Source organism: Anthonomus grandis, chromosome 6 (assembly GCF_022605725.1).
Source record: "Anthonomus grandis grandis chromosome 6, icAntGran1.3, whole genome shotgun sequence".
NCBI classification, from domain to species: domain Eukaryota; kingdom Metazoa; phylum Arthropoda; class Insecta; order Coleoptera; family Curculionidae; genus Anthonomus; species Anthonomus grandis.
Genome location: NC_065551.1, coordinates 23,857,586 through 23,874,801, shown reverse-complemented (window position 1 = coordinate 23,874,801; position 17,216 = coordinate 23,857,586). Strand labels below are relative to the sequence as shown.

At 31.7% G+C, this 17,216-nt stretch overlaps 1 protein-coding gene and 1 long non-coding RNA gene across 3 annotated transcripts in view; one reads left to right on the top strand and one right to left on the bottom strand.

The window, feature by feature from the left end:
• LOC126737449 (DNA-dependent protein kinase catalytic subunit-like) overlaps window positions 1-17,216 on the bottom strand; it is a 44,277-nt gene that overhangs the window by 6,030 nt on the left and 21,031 nt on the right. For both annotated transcript variants that reach the window (XM_050442358.1, XM_050442357.1), the window contains exons 25-43: window positions 16,059-16,240; window positions 15,752-16,006; window positions 15,426-15,666; window positions 15,140-15,366; window positions 14,918-15,088; window positions 14,709-14,865; window positions 14,533-14,650; window positions 14,277-14,478; window positions 11,299-11,456; window positions 10,833-11,209; window positions 10,635-10,777; window positions 9,292-9,475; window positions 9,042-9,239; window positions 7,686-7,851; window positions 7,293-7,631; window positions 4,548-4,901; window positions 2,029-2,285; window positions 1,762-1,971; window positions 1,545-1,703 (exon numbers count right to left, since the gene is read on the bottom strand). In XM_050442358.1, coding sequence (XP_050298315.1) covers window positions 1,545-1,703; window positions 1,762-1,971; window positions 2,029-2,285; window positions 4,548-4,901; window positions 7,293-7,631; window positions 7,686-7,851; window positions 9,042-9,239; window positions 9,292-9,475; window positions 10,635-10,777; window positions 10,833-11,209; window positions 11,299-11,456; window positions 14,277-14,478; window positions 14,533-14,650; window positions 14,709-14,865; window positions 14,918-15,088; window positions 15,140-15,366; window positions 15,426-15,666; window positions 15,752-16,006; window positions 16,059-16,240 — 4,098 coding nt within the window. The remainder of the gene's footprint in view (window positions 1-1,544; window positions 1,704-1,761; window positions 1,972-2,028; window positions 2,286-4,547; window positions 4,902-7,292; window positions 7,632-7,685; window positions 7,852-9,041; window positions 9,240-9,291; window positions 9,476-10,634; window positions 10,778-10,832; window positions 11,210-11,298; window positions 11,457-14,276; window positions 14,479-14,532; window positions 14,651-14,708; window positions 14,866-14,917; window positions 15,089-15,139; window positions 15,367-15,425; window positions 15,667-15,751; window positions 16,007-16,058; window positions 16,241-17,216) is intronic.
• LOC126737450 (uncharacterized) lies at window positions 10,318-16,330 on the top strand. The gene is made up of 2 exons (XR_007661024.1): window positions 10,318-10,546; window positions 15,967-16,330. It is a non-coding gene; the product is annotated as an uncharacterized LOC126737450 (long non-coding RNA).

Below are 17,216 nucleotides of genomic sequence, written 5' to 3'. Positions count from 1 at the left end.
CTGTCAGGTCAATTACTTAGACGACTGTTTTCCGCACGGTTGAATCGGTAGAGGCAGAACCTTTCCTTGGCCTCCTCGATCGCATGACCTAACTGCGTTGGATTTTTTCATATGGGGCCGGGCAAAGGAGCTTGTATACACCACCGAAATAAGAACAAGAGAAGAGTTGATTCGCAAAATAAATGAAGCATTTGACAGGATGAAAGAAGATATGACCATAAGAGTAACCACCACCGAAGTAACAAAAAAGGCTCGTGCCTGTATTAGAAATAATGGATTGCATTTTGAACATGAACAATAAATAGTTTAAACAAAATTGTGTTTTATTTAATATTAAAACCTAAAATAACCCCACAATCGGGACTCTAATGCTTAGTAGGCTTATGAGAGGTCTCAGTCTAATAATTTTTGTTTACATGACCTGTCGCACAAAAGAGGCCATAATTCTGAGAATTGGCCAGGCTTCGGCATGAGTGATATCTAAAAATAAAGGGCGTTTCAATGTCTCTATTTTTTCTATAAGTTTACACAGAAGCTTGGAATTGATCGTATTTTTATTAATACACATTAGAGAAAACAAAATAAACTTTGAAATTCCGATACTAATTGTAACTTGCGCTCTATTACCGTTTAAGTGTGAAATTTTGGTATTTCTTGAGAAAAATGCAAAAATTGCCATAAAAAATTTATAAACAAATTTCGAGCTACACATATTTAGCTTAAAATGTTTGAAATTAAGTCAGCTATCACCTCCTTAAAGGATTGCATCTAGCTGCCGGACACCCTGTATATATGTATGTTATTATTATTTTTAATTTCTTATTTCGCCTTAAATATTACATCTTTTTTGTCCTTTCAAAAAAAAAATCAGACTTTTGGAGTTAATTTTAATTGCTTTCCAGGGATTCAATTCTGATATTTGAAACCATTTATTTTATATAGATAATTGAAGTAATGGTTAATTTTTTCTATATTTAAAACAATTGTTTAATACATTCCATTTCAAGTTTTATTTTTCGTAATCCGATTTATTGGGAAACTTATTTTTTTATTGAACTTTCTATATAAAGATGCCATTATATGAACTCAAAGCCTTTTTATTTTCTATAAATAATAATTTTAATTTTGTATGTATTTCAGGCGTTTAAAATAATTGTTATTTGAAGATATTTTCCATTTGAATCCTAATTTTCTTTTAAATATTTGAAGCCAATAATCGAGATCCAGTAATTTTTTATTTATTGTATTCCAAGCATTTAATATAACATAATAGTTAAAATATTATTAGAATAATATATATTATTTATATCTATAAAGCTTTCATCTTAATATATACACATTAAGCCCCTAAACAACTGAACTACATTAGCTGTACCATCTCGAAATTTTTTCTACTATTTCATATAGTAAAAAAGGAAATTTCTTATATAAAAACAGTAGTTTCTTCAGAAAAAATTCTGATATTCTTAAAGTAGTTTTATCTTATTATTTATAGTTACTTTAGGTTAACATCATTTAAAGCATAAAAACTCATATTTTATTACCTTGCATATTGTTCGAACCTCTGGTGTCAGAAATCTCTTTAAAATAAAAGTTCATAATGGCGTCTTTTGCCTCCATCATTGCTCCTATACTAGTGGCAGAGAACATTTTATTTAAATGGTAATAAATAGACGACAGTGGGACGCTAACTTTTGACAAAGCTGGAATAAAGTTAATTTGAGAGCAAATCTAAAAAAACATATATATAAAATCGCTTACCCTCCAAAAACTTATCTACCCGAGAATCACTCAAAAGCAATCGATCAAGCTCATCAATTAAATTTTTAGTTTCTTCTTGATCTAAATTATCTGTGTTGGAAAAATTCTCTTTGCTCAGCCTGTAAGAGTAAATTATCGCTTGCGGATATGTCTTTGCTATTTTTAAAATTATTTCTGATATTGCTGCAATTTTTGGTGTATCCACATTGGCTTGAAAAAAGGCTTAATATTAGCCAAAGAAAAACGTTCAACCCAAGCTAAGCCTACCTAATAACTGAGGTATCCATCCCAAAAACATCCAAATAGGAACATCTTGGCTCTCCCTTAAGAATAATTCTCTCAATTCATTTTCCAATGAATCTTTCATTAATATGCAAGGGAACAATTGTCTTGCTTCTCTAGAGCCTAGTTTCATGGCTTTTAAGACGAAAAGGGCAAAATCTGCTTCTTGATCTTCAGAGTTCTGTACAAAATATGCCAGTTTTACTAAGGCGTTAATTTTTTCTTTTAGAATCTCTACACCACTAAAAAACAAGTCTTTTTTTAGAAGAGGGAACCAGTAAAAAATGCAAAGGAAATGACTAAACAGAGACATATTAATTCAATTTATACAGTGTGTCGACTTAAGTCGGCAACACTTTTATATTATTAGTTTTAGGAATAAAAGTGATTCTTTATAAAAAATTCTGCATAGTCCAAAACCAAAATCCAATAATCAATTATCAAATTTTTTAAGTCGTATACGAGGTTTGTCAAAAAATATGAATTTTGCTCAAGAGTGAAGAAACTTTATTTTTGACAATAACGAAAATTCTTATAAAAAGAAGTAGTTTAGAACTACAAACTACATTGAAATATCCAATTATATCCTGCTACTTATTTTTTTTTCTATTTACAATAACAATGCAAATGAAAGTATAATTACGTGAAATCTAGAATGCACTGACAAACAAATGATTTGTTTATAGCAAGAAATGTTTGCCAGTGAGGTAGAAAACAGCAGTTGTATTTAGTATTTGACAGAAAGTATTTTTAAAATTTAGTGGAAATACAAGTAACATTAAGCTCTAGAGATAAAATTGAAATTGTGTTAATAATTATAAAACATATCGAGAGCTGAGAAATGTTTAATAACCATATCCAGAGAAAAATCCTTACAATGGAACTGCAAGGTTTAAATTTAACCAGAAACGTCAACAACGTATTGTCAATGATGACATGGAATTTGAAATAATGCTCTCAAGAATCTAACATCCTAAAAAATCTTGAGAATGAAGGTAGTTTTCATGTTATATCCTAACAAAGATTTCAAAAATTTAAAAAAAAAACAGGTTTTACTCATCGAAGCCCCAATTTATTCATACGTTAAGGCCAGGAGATCGTGATAAACGCTTTGAATTCTGCTGTGATTCTGATGCGAAGGAATATTAGAAGATATATAGGAAGACGATGGTGGACAGATACTAATCCAAATTTTAACATAAAAACTCGCGACCAGTATGCATTCAAAACAAATGTGTGGTGCGGAATTTATCGAAATAAGATAATTTCATCTTTTTTTTTTATGAATTTTTAAATGAGAAACGCTATTTACACTTTATAGAGAATGAATAAGAAGATTTTCTTAAAAACGTTTCCCTGCTACAACGTCAACAAATATGTTGTTGTATGTTTCAACTGGACAGTAGGTTAAATGTAAGGCAATACCTTGACAATTGTTTTAATGGAAGAGTTACACATCGAGTTTCAGAAATTTTTTGGCTCTCCACCTCGCTCTCCAGATTTCACGCCACTCGATTTTTTCTTATGAGGTTATTTAAAGCAAAAGGTATATCTGCAAAGACCAATTACAGATGTTGATCATTTGGAAAGAATAATACTCCGGTTATGATTAGAATTGTATTAAAAAACTTGCGATAAAACAATTATCTGTATTGAAAGAGAATGCGGATATATTGAGACATTAGCAAATTGAAGGAGCTCATAATGTTCGTTAAAATTACTATAAAAATTAATTATTATGGTATTATTATTTAAATGCATCTTGAAGGTGTTACAAGAAAGACATTAAATAATTAAGAGTTACAAGTGTTCAATGAAAATTAAGAGATTACTTTTTATTATTAATTATGTTGTTTTTCGACAATTTGCTCATTAGTTTCTGAACGGAAAGGTTGTTGGGTAACCCTAGATATTGTGAGGAAAATTTGTAAATAATATGTTTTAAGTACCAGAATGTAACTGCATATTTGAACGTCATTTTTAGTTCTAACCAACTTCTTTTTATAAAAAGTTTTAGTATTGTCTTAAAAGGTACTTTACTCCTGAGCAAAATTCACAGTTTTTGACAAACCTCATATACGGCTAATAAAATTGATTTTATTATTGAAATTTGGACCATGCAGAACTTTTTATAAAAAATAACTTTTTTCATAAAACTAATAAAAAAAATTCTCATAGGTTGCCAACTTAAGCAAGATACACTGTTTAACTTCTGGAACATTTTAGGAGATTCAAAATATCATTTGGTCTGGTAATTTTCAGACTGCAATTAAACAGCACCAGGTAAAGATTTTAGAATAAAATTCTTACTTTATTACTCTAAGAATTATTCGAAGGCATTTTTTGCATTCGTCTTGAATATATGATTGATTGTGTCAAATATGTTTAAAGTCTAAAAAACCGGTGCAACAGAAAACTCATCTACAATGAGTTTCTGAAATAATTTTATTTGTGTTGCAATAAAAGCTTATATGGTTAGATAATTAAAAATAAAAACTACTTACTAAGTCTCTCCATTATCTAGACCTTTTAAAGCATCATCTTTTAAAGCTCGCGCGGCAACATCTGGGGGCGACTCTTCACCACCAAAAATCTGAGTTAAATCAGTTTCCAATTTCTCATAGAATTCCGGTTTACTAACAAATAACTCGGTGATTTTTTGGCTTATATCGAAAATTTTCAAAAGAGACGTAGTGGCTTTCTCGTCTCTGGAGCTCTCCGCAACCTCTTTAAACTTTTTTAGACTGTCCAGCAATTTTTTCAATTTTAGTTCGTAATCGCTGCATAGGTTGGCGTACAGATAAGTTATATGGCCGCAAATCATAGTTAAGCTTGGATGTTTCATGTTAGCATATTCTCTAAAATACTACTGATAAGTATTTGATATTATAAGTAGAGTCCGGATTTCTTAGCCTAATGATTATTGAAAATAATGGAGAGAAAGTGTCGCAGGTTTAGGACGTCTAATAAAACTGATTTTATTTCGGAAGAAATACCGATTTTTCGGCATTTATTTAGGCCATCTTTAGGGCTATTTCTGAGAAGAAAAAATTATTGCTTTCTACTAATTAGGTCTTTCCGTGCCAAATTTTTAAATAACAAAAAACTTATAACAAAATAATAAGCACGTGTGCCTCGTTACACTCTACACCACTGACAATTTTAAAATTTCTGCTTATGAGGATTATACCCTATGCACTTCTTTTGCCCTTTGACCAATTCCATGATTTTTCGACGGTTAGTTCAAGATTTATGAGCAAAAAATTATTTTACCCATCTTTAAATGGCCGCCTATATCTTAGCAGGCGGTTTAGGAAAAAGAAATATTTAAACTTTTATCTTAAAAAACGTATATATTTGTAACACTATATTTCTAATTATACCCAGAGTACAAGTACCAGAAAAAAAACCGCTTAGAATAAAACTATTAGTAAATAAAGACGCTAGTGGCAGTGGCGTGCAAACAATGTAGGCAAAAAGGCATTGCCTACCCTAGCAATATTTGTAAAATTAGAGAAATAAATTACAATATAATATTCACTTTTTCCTTTTATCAAAAATATCAAATATCATTTTCATCTGCATTATAAAGCAAACGCAAACATTTCCAGGAATCCAAAATAGGGCAATCTTGCTTTTAAGCGCACTTGCTATTCCCCATGTAGGTGGCCCATATGCGGGCTTCGTAAGGTGGACATTGCCTTGATATGAAAAATATATGGAGATGCGAAGGCAGCACCTATTATAGCGCTTATACGCGACAAGCGAACGAAATTAATTAAATTAGATTTTGTTCTAAAAAATTACCACGTGTAGTACAGACTCGATGGGCCTATAACTCCAGAACTGTAAACGTAATTTTCAGTGAACTTTTTAATTTGAAAAACCTATTTAATGATATGCTTGAAAATCAATCAAACTGGGATGGGGAGAATCTTTCGGCAGCTATAATGTATTTAAGAAGATTTTGAATTCAATTATTTTTTGGAAATTTTCAATCAAATATTTGTTCAGACAGATGTACTGTATAATATAATACAGTCGAAACTATCTGATATTGGCTATTGTATTAAAAAAAATTAGAGTTTCAAAGCATTTTTGGAGAATTTCTTCATAGAATTCGAAAAAAATTTATAGTAAATGTGCGAATGCTTATGGCGAACCTCGAAGAAAACGAAATATGGATGATGTTAAAACGCATTACAGGCGAATTTTCAGAGAAATAGTTGACAACATCAAAAGCGAAATTGATGATCGCTACAGGGAAATTAGACTATTAGAGTTTTTCTGTCTTTTGGATTCTGATTGTTTCGAAACTTTTAGAAATAAATTTCCAGATGAAATATTCAATGGATTAAAATTGAAATACGGACAAAAGTTTGATTTTGAGAGATTGAAAAATGAGCTTAATTGTTTGTATTCATTATCAGAATTCAAAGGCATGAATGCTTATGAAGTCATACGGTTTTGCCAGGAAAAAAAATGTGCAAAGTGTTCCCTCAATTAATCAAATCAGCAAAATTAATCGTAACAATACCCGCTAGCTCGGCATCTGCAGAACGTTCATTCTCTGGATTAAAACGCATCCACACGTATTTATGTAATACTCAAGGACAAGAACGGCTTAGCAGTTTATCAATAATTTCCTTGAAGAAAGAACTCTTGCTAGATTTAAAACGTAAATCGACTTTTATGATGTCATCAATGCATTTTTGGTGAAAAATCGTCGTATTGAACTAATTTATAAAAAATGATTGTTTCTGTTTCTCAGTTAGTCAGAAATTTTTAAATAAATTTCTGTAAATAAAGACAATGTTCCACTTCATCAAGAAAACGATTCTTCTCGACGATTTTCTAATGGTAAGTACATTTAAAAAAATTATGCTACCTTATTGCCTAGTGCCTACCCTACTCTTAATGCCACTGCACGCCACTGGCTAGTGGGAAACAAAAAAATCGTAGAACTTTAATAAAGTAGAAGTTAAAGGTTTTTCTCTACAAGTTTAGCCCAATCAATAATTTTACCAAGAATGCGTTCCCCATGCAATATTTTGAAGATGAACCATATTCCTGAGAAAATTGGCCATATTCAGCAAAATCAAAGATGTTTTAAGAAAAATGAGAAATTTGGGCCATGAATTTAAATAAATACGATTATTTAACTTTTTTGGTGCTTTTTCTATAAATTTGATCAGCGGTTTATGCTTCTAAATCCGGACTCTAATTATAACGATTTATTAATGTCTTACTTATAATACTTTCTGGTCATGTAATAATTCTCTTCGTTCACTGCGAGGTTCATAAAAGCGATATCCAATAATATGTTGGTCTTCTTGAGTTCTTTGACCATTTCGAACTGTCCCAAAGCGGTCATTTTGTCGGCAAGCAGCTTGGAAAATAATTTTCTATAAAGTAATTGGGATTCGCTTAAAATTATTGAGGGCAAATATTCATTTTTGGTCGTTTTCCAATAATCCATTAGAATTTTTAGGCCTTGTTCAGCAGAGTCATTATTAGTCAGCGTTATATCTGTGTCTAGAAAGCGCTTTATTTCTACTAAAGTGCGTAGGTCTAAAATTTTGCTATATCTAAAAAAAAATTATAATTACTGAACTTATAAATCAAGAATTTGTGTTAATAACCTTAAGCTGCCAAACATGGGATTTAAAAGTTGCCAGTCCAGTAAAAAGTTATCCATGCTGAATTTTAAATATTGGTTTGCCTGTGCTGCGTCTTTCTGGGTTAACCACAAAATACATAATTGTTCTGAGAATTTATTTTTCATATATTCGGCTTGCTCGGGAGTGGCTGAAATGAGTAAATGAGGATTTTTTATTAAAATTTTAACCTCTTAGATAACCTGAAGATGGTCGATAAATAGTAGAAACATTGAAATTAAATATATATTTGTTACTTTTTTTAGGACATTTCTTCGAATAGTTTGATAGTATAAACAATAAAAATTTAAAGAAGGAAGAAACCATTGAAATTATTGATAAAGAAAAAAAAACATTGACGAATTCATTCATAAAACTCAAGTCTCATGTTTCCTGAAAATGACCAAATAACTGGTCGGAGCATTGAGATTAATGATAACTGATATCTCCTGGTTTTTAAAAAAAAATTAAAATTCTTAAATTTAAGTTGGCTATAAAGAAATATTTTATTTTATTATCAATCTCAGTCTAAGAACATTTTTTTAGCTACTCGTCTACAAGTCAATGTAGACTGTTACTAGAAAATAAAGTAAATTTTATGACAGCGAAAGTAAATAAACAAGCAAAACATCCCTTGATATTTTATTAATAAAGAGATATAAGCAATAAAAAGATATTTCACCCAACGTTTTTATGGCGACATTTGAAAGACAACTTGGTGAAGCTTTGATAACATAAAACTTCAACACTAAATCAACGCCAATAATCGTGGTCAATTTCTATCAGGTAAGAGCTAGACTTAGTGATAGAAGTCAGTATTATTTTAAATGGTGAATGATGTTTACGATGAGATCCGGAATTTTAAAAAAAATCAGTAGTTTGGAAATATTTCAGCAAATTTGATGCAAAACAAGCCAATGCAAAACAAAATGTTAAAATATTAAAATATTTTAGTGGAACGACCAATTTAAAACAACGTTTATTATGAATACATCTAAAAGTTGCTATACCCGAATCAGATGAAATTGAAACACCGAAACATTAAATAGTAAATGAATCCTCAGTCTTAACTGTTTGGTTCAAATACATCAAAGGAACCAGAAAGTAACATTTTAAAAAATAATCACGAATTAATTAAAAGATAGTTTAAGACTACTTTTTTTTCTTAGAGTATACTGTCTTGATATTCGTTTGGTTTAGCATGAGGATGACCAAATAAGTAATGGAAACGTTGACTGACTTTGTTTTTTTTTGTGGAGATGTGAGAATGACATTTTTAAAAATCGGGAAAAATGAGACAAAAATAGACTAAACCTAAAAATGGCAAGCTATTCAACTTACTTAAAGACTTGTTAATATTCTCCAAAAACGTTTTACAATCCACATCTGGAGAAAACAAAATATTTTTGACATGGGCCTCAAGATACCATGGCAATATTTTCTGTTGATACCAATCGTTATCCCATAAAGAATCCCATGTGTTCTCGCCTCCTTCTGGCACCAACGCATCTACCGCTCTCGGCACCTTTTCCCATTCACCTATAAAGTTAAATTTACAATTCAGATAATATTTAATTATTGTTTTATTAACCTAAATGGGCCAAACATTTAAAATAACTCTCATAGTAAAAGTCTTGCCGCTCAATAGAGAAGTCTATATTTAACAGTTTCTCGTAGGTTTCCTGAGCTTCTCGCCATCTTTTTTGGGATTCCATTGTAATACCTTTGTGAACATCTTCTTTACAATTGGATTTTTCTAAGAAGATTGTACGAACCTGTGAATTAATAATGTTTTTTTTTTTATAAATAATAAAACGTAATACAAGGTGTCTCAGGGAGTTTTGCACTTTTCTTTCAAATATTGCTAAGCAATCATTAAATTAATAAACAAACTTTATTTTAAACATATATGACAGTACATTTAATGAACATTATGAACTCGACTCTTTAGATAGCTCTACAAAAAAAATCGTTTGAAGCAAAGTCAGGACATCTTGGGGGCCAGTTAATATGGCCTCTTTTTAATATCAGTTTATTTGAAACCAGTGCTCTGACAGATTCAATTGCGTTATTTGATGTATGGCAAGTTGCCCTATCTTGCTGAAACCCCCCCTGCTCATTAAAGCCACCAAAGGTATGGAAGCCACGGACACAAAAAATCATGTATCATTGCGTCATATCTGACAGAATTGACCGTTATTGTTTGTCCATTGTTATCTTCAAATTTCTCTAAAAGAAATTGCTGCTCAAACAGTAACTTAAGAGCTATATAATGGACATGCTTTTCTCAGGGATTTTCTTACGACCATTAACGGCTTTTTTGCTTATTGACGTATCCATACATATGAAAGTTTGCCTCATCCCAGCAGAAAATTCTGTCAAAGTTATCAAATCCTTCTAATATTTGATTGGCAAACATAAATCGTATAGGATATTCTTTTTCTTTTAATTCGTGCACGATCTGAATTTTAAAAGTTATGCAAATTCAGGTCTTTCTTCAAGATGCGAAAAACACTAGATTTATGTAACTGGAGAACCGCAGCATGTTTTCGCACTGATCTGTGTGAATATTTCATCACGAACACGGTTAATATTTTGATTAGTACGCACATTTCATAGGAATATTTTCAATCGAACCCGTTTTTTCAAATTTATTTATCCCAGATTTGATGAGATTGGTGCTTCATTGACGTTGTGAAGAGCATAACGAGCACGAAACCGACGCCGAACTGCGGTGTAGGAATGATTTAATTCATAAAAACTACAGATACAAAACGCACGTTGTTGGGCATCAAACCGAATTCTGACAATAAATTTCCAAGGATTGATTTACCCATTGCGAAAAAGTAAGTAACTTGATATAAACATGCTTAAAAGTTATAATAAAATAAATGTGCAAAACTCTCTGAGACATCTTGTATATGAACTTCTTACCAAATTCCACTCATTCAACTCCTTGTATAACTCTGCTAACTTTAGCCAGTGTCGCATTTCCAAGTTTTCGGCTCCAGTACCACGTTTTGATGACGTTGGCACATCCTCAAGGTTCATTATGTACTCTTCTATTAACAGTGTGCCTAAGATTGAAATGAAAGTGAAGAAAAATAAATATTATTGGTAAAATTGACTAACCAACAGATATCAAGCCACTCTGCTGGCAAACTCTTGAAATGAGTGCAGGATCCAGCCGTATTTCCTTCTTGCTCTTAAGCAAAATGTCTAATAAAGTGGAAAAAACGTTGACGTTATGGCTGGTCGACGAAGTAAATATTTTTCTAATGCCCTCTGCGACTTTTATGGTAAAGTCTTCATTGGTATCCTTCAGTTTTTCTTTAAGGGCTTTATACACGGTAGATGAAAGAATTTTCGATAGTTCACTGTCGTGCATCACCAACATTTGAAGGGGCTTGATTAAGGAGTCTAAGGCAATTTGGATGTCGGGAAAGTCGCCTTTTCGGTAACTTCGGTAGATTGTAACTTTTTTTTCTCGTTCTTTTACTTCTTCATACCTAAAGCACCGTGGATAAATGATTATTTGTCAATGTTTCGAATTATTTGAATGCATCTTCAAGGCTCTATAAAAGTATTTTCCACATACCTTTTAGTAAATTTCTTAATTTTTTCTTCCACTGCCAAATGCGCAAAACCAGCGGCGATTTTTACTTTATCGCGTAAAAATCTTCTTTTGGGTAACTTGTACCTCTGAGAAAGCTGCAAAGCATTCGGATTCAGAAAGGCGGAGTCATTGAGAGAGGACTAAAAATTAAATTTAAGTATTTAAATTGATAGTAAAGAAACGTTTTAGAAAAATGAAATCAATTTTAATTCAATAAAAATAAAGTCAAAAACATAAAGAAGTATTTAAATATGATTTGCAAAAATCTCGTTTTAGTCTAGGAGCGCCTCTTCTAAATTTGCGTCTAACTAAGAAAATTCATATACCGTGTTGCTTAAGTTTTTGTGCAAAAAAATTGTCTTTTTTTTTGTTTATTAGTTTTTTTTACCTTAAAATAAGTTTTATGTATTGACTCGTATAATTAAAATATTATATTTAGGCATTTGAATTCTTAATATTCTTATAATTCTTGTTGTCCTATCTACAGGGTATCCCATAAATAACTTAACTTTTTGCTTTTAAAAAATAAGGTTAAGTTGAATTTTCCTAATCCGAAAGTCAAAGACAACCAAGATAAAGGGTAATAAATTAATGTATTTTTTTTAATTTGGACATAAATTTAGCATCTTTTCTTTGCATTTAACAAAATCTGGAATAGTTTTTTTATTGATATGGCAAATATAAAAAATACCTTTTCATAAATTATGTCATAGACGGCGGCACCAGCAACGCTTTGGTTTTTTTGTATTATACTTTTTTAGACTTACTTTAGGCATAATTTAATTTTCTATTTAAAATATGCATTGTGCAAACCATAGACCAATAACCGAGTATAGACCGAACTACTGATTCGCAAATAGAACTTAAAAAAGATCAGTCATTGAAATTTATGAAATCTGATTATGCCTGTAACGGCAATATTGTATTTATATTTCGTATGTCACATTATAGACATAGGTGAAGGTGACTTTTTTATATACTTTTTCATAATACATTTATTTTTGAAATAAAATAAGTATTTCGAATGTTTACGTTTATGGCTTATAGTAAATCTAATTAGATATTGCTATTTTTACTTAAGAAAGTAAACAGGAAGTCAATATTAATTAAATATGCATTGCAAATTAAGATAGAGGGTGCAATCAATTTGATAGTCATAAGAATTGAAAGAGAAAAATTCTGAGATTTGAAGGTGAATGAGTTTCACCAGAAGTGTGACAAGTGGCACCATTCTATTGAAAAAAACTCACTGGGCCTCAAAAAAGACCATATCATAGTACGATATCCATCACCGTTAACTGTGACCGCTTATTTTTGAAAGGATAGTCAGAATCATTTTCAAGTTTCTCTTGAGCCCAATTGCAAAACAAACGACGCTTATAATGGTTAAGTGGTTTCAGTTCTTGAGTCAACACTATCTTGTAAGGGTATAAAGCCAAATCCCGCCTTAAAATTCTCCAAGTTCTCATCCCTGCGAATACAAGTTCTTAACCTAGAACCACTAGGTGGCATCACCGGTAACCGGCATAATGCTCCATCCCCATCCAAATCGATTCCCGTTACTGTGCGCCTTCCACATTTTTAGTGATGTTTTAATAACAGTAACAGTGTGTTTTATTTTGATAAAATAATGAGTGCGTGTTTAATAGGATTACATGATTTTTTTTTAATTTTAGAGTATTAGTTACTCTTAGATGGAGTCCAAAAAATCTAAATTAGATAACCCTGAAACAGGTTCTGGTACGTATGAAAGGAAACGCCCTTTAGGAGATTCTCAACATTAAAAATACCGTGTGTAACCTAACCTTCAATGTGTAACCTACATACATGCCATTCTATAGGCCCCCTTCGCCCTATCCATTTATCTGGAAACTCGTCGTCTAGCCATTGCCGAACGGGAAGAACATAGTGAGGAGGAGCGCCGTCTTGCTGGAAATATATTTCAGATGACGAGTTTCCAGATAAATGGATAGGGCGAAGGGGGCCTATAGAATGGCCCGCTAGATCTCCTGATATAACGCCGTTAGACTTTTTTCTATGGGGTCATTTGAAATCTATTGTGTTTACTCCCCAACCTGAAAGTTTGAATGAACTTCGTCAACGCATCATCGACAGCTGCCATGATATCCCACAACATGTTTTTGAAAATGTCCGTCAGGAATTTGAACATCGCCTATATCATTGTTTGGCCAAAAACGGACAACATTTTGAACACTTATTGAAATAAAAACTGATATTTTCATGTTTTTGTTTTCTATCTGAACAAATTAAGATAAACAAAGATTTTTCTAATTTTTTCGAAAACGAATCGACCTATTTGAAAAAATCAAACGTCAAAATAAAAGACCTTGAAAGACCTTTTAAACAAGCTATTACTCGATACCCCTTGCCATTTAAAATTTTTAAGGGGATGACCCTGGGGGGCAAAGGGTGAAAGGGGGTGAAGTAATTTTAGGTTAGAAAGTTGTCCCCTTGACAAGCCTTTTGACGTATTTCGGCGTTTTTTTTTTTTTTTAACAGTAGTTTTCGATAAATCCGTGGTGGGAAGTTTTCAAATGAACACCCTGTATATAATTCTAAGTATGCCGATATTTTCGCAGATACTGCAGTAAAGTTTAAGAACAATTTTTGATACTATTGGTCTTTATACTATAGAGAAACAATGAAAAATTTCCTGTACAATTTTAAATTGGTAGCAATATGGCTTTTATTATTTAGTTATATTTAGAATTTATCTCGCTATCTATTTCAGTACATGGTTTAATTTTGTATTTTAATTTATTTTGTAACCCACAATTTTTTTTATATAATGATCTAAACTGTAATGTAGTTATTTTCTGTATAATTTTTAGTATTTATCTACCTTATAATTGAGTTTATTACCTGTAAGGTGGTTTGGCGTAAATAAATAAAAAAAATATCACAGCTATTAGGCTCTCTGGATTTGAACACTCACTTACCTTTGTAAGACTACTCTCCAGCCCTGTAATTTGAGAAATATGCCTGTCTCGAAGACTCTGCTGTGTCGGGGCGAACGAAAAGTTATCCTGTGTTGCCCTCAATTGCCCCAAATTTGATGAAGATACTTCACCATCGTCCAGGCCAGCAGTAAAGGTCCTTAGGGTTTCCGCAAACAGCGGCACTACTGATGGATGTTGTAATCTGAAAAATGGTTGTATCTATGTCTTTAGCAGAATGTCTATCCAGATGTTCTACCTCCAATTAGTTTGCAACTGATATTCTTCAAAATCGCAATCTTCCAGCGGGTGTTCGAAAAGTGACTTTTTACATTCCTCCGGTTCCAAAGAGTTTAGAAGAAAGTACGAAACATATCCTACATAACATTAATTTGTTTAATTATAAAAAAGCATATGAATGTTTTAAATTAGTACCTAAGAAGTGTTCTTCAACTTTCGCCAAATAAAAGTTAGAAAGTAAATAAGAAAATCTACCAGATATATTTGAGGGTATCTCTGGGTATTTAGACCAAAATTCCCTTATTTTCGCTCTAATATCCAGGTCTGAATCCGTAAGCCCTTGAATGAGAATCTGAAATAATTATAAAATAAAACTAGAAAATACCCTAAACACAAATTATTACTTCTTTGCAAAGCATTACTACATCTTCGTCTGTAATGTCTTCGTTTTTCAGAATCGCCATTAAAATATCGTACATTTTGCTGCGGCAAAATACGTTTGGGTTCAACAAGTTTTTACAAATACTTTTAAGAATTGGCAGTAAGGTTTTTACATCTTTAAAATAGCTAAAAGTCTGACAAAAAATTTAAAGATTTGTTTTTAATTTAATTAAATTTTTTGGTACCTTTAATATAATTTCCAAAGTAATTAGTTGCACCTCGGCGTTTTGGCTCTCCAAGTATTTACTCCAATCTTCCGTTTTAAACGAGTCAATGTCTCCCAAAATGTCCGCTCTTTTAAATATTACTTTTAAAAATATCGTTTGTAAGCTTTGCTCACTTTGACTCAAGCGATTTAATAATTTCAATATGTGATGGTTATCGACTATTTCTGGATAATGAATGGTGATCCCTAAGAAACAGGTATGCATGCAAACACGTTGCATATAGTTAATAATTAACCAATATTACCTTCAAGACAGCCAGCATACTTGTTAATGTTGGTGTTCCAAAAATGCATAATCATTTTTATTAGATTGGCACTAAAGTTTGACAATTCTAAATCGTTTTCTTTAAGATATTTCAGCATTAGCCCAGTAGTTTCTGCGCATGGTTTATAAATGCTCGGTTTGTCAGAAGACGAGAGAACTTTGGTCAACTTACTCCAAAAGGTATTTATGTCTGACTCTTTACATGGGAGATGGCCATTTACCTTAGAATCAAAAAAGAATATTTGATCATAAACCCCAAAAAAGTGATTCATTTCTACATGCCCTTGGAAGTTAAAATAAACTTACCAAAAATATCGATGCCAAATGTATCCCAACTTCCACTTCACTATCAATCTTAAACCGTTCTCCGAGACTTGCATAAGGAACCTCTACAGATCTCCAGTTTTCCACAAATAATTTAATCAAATCCAAGTTATACTTAAACATTTCCCTACGCTCATTTGTTAAGGTTTTTGTCATATGATTAAGTAAATTAGAGGCTAATTCTATTTCTTTTTCAGTGGGAGTGACCAAAGAAGTCCAAGAGGCTAAAATAACTATCTGAAAAATACACATATAAAATTATAAATAAGACGAAATTGAGAAAGCTTACAACGTCGGTGACAAAATAGTTCAAATCGTCCCCAGCGATTTTCTCGTCAAGGAATTGCAGCAGGGGCAGCATAAAATACTTGGCGAAATGCCGAAATATATGCACCATGTTATCAATGACTTTAACCCAGAAAATTTTTATATTTTTGTGTGTGGCAGGATTAAGTAAAAGTTGAACGATACCTGTAAATAGATGCTATATAATAGATATAATAAATAAATAGATAAAAATTGTCTCGGGCAATATAATAAATAGAAAGTTAGTCAAACGGATGCAAATTTGCATTTTCTACTTTTGCTTTAAGTCTTGCGTCGTACATATAATTTTTTGTAATTTATAGGATAGTCAAAAGTTTTATTTTATTAAATACATGATGTTGCTAATAAATCGTTATGTTGAAAAAGTTCATCGAGTTCAGTTACTCGACACCAAAAAATAATAATAATTTAATTTATAATAATAATTTTACTTCTAAATGGACACGCGACGCATACAAAAATTTTGCAGTTGATAAATTTGGCTAGAGAAAATCATGTTATTCTCAAGTGCTTTTCACCATATACTACCACTTGATGTATCTGCTTGATCCTGACGGTTTTCCTGAGTGCCTGTTTGCTTCCTTATAAACTATAGAGCAAAACTAAATATACAAGAAGAAGATCATGACAAGGAGGTAACAGACCTTTGGGTGTCGTCGATCCGACTATCGATTCTCTTCAATTTTCCCCAATCAAGCTGTAGCTTTTTAAACTCCCACACTGCAAATCATACTAACATCTCTTGATCTGCTGAACAAGCCAGCACTAAATCTGATAGTTTACAAGCAATATTACCAAAACCAATATGTGTTTTTTTAGTCTCTTCAAAAGAGGTTTTTCCGATCTCAAGGAAACCAGAAAGCCATTCAATGATAAGAGGAAAGCCTGCTTTAATAACATGATCTCTAACTAGTTCACTAAGTGAACCGAACAAAAAAGGAATAAACATGGTTAAAAAGGCTGCACCAAAAACCAAATTGGTTCCGGTATTACCTATTGCAGACTCTGATAGTTCGTGTCTATATTGCAATGAACTATTTTTAAATTCTAAGGAAGGAGGGCTGGATAAAATGTGTGTCTTGCAACAAATGGGCTAATTTTTATTCACATATTTTATATT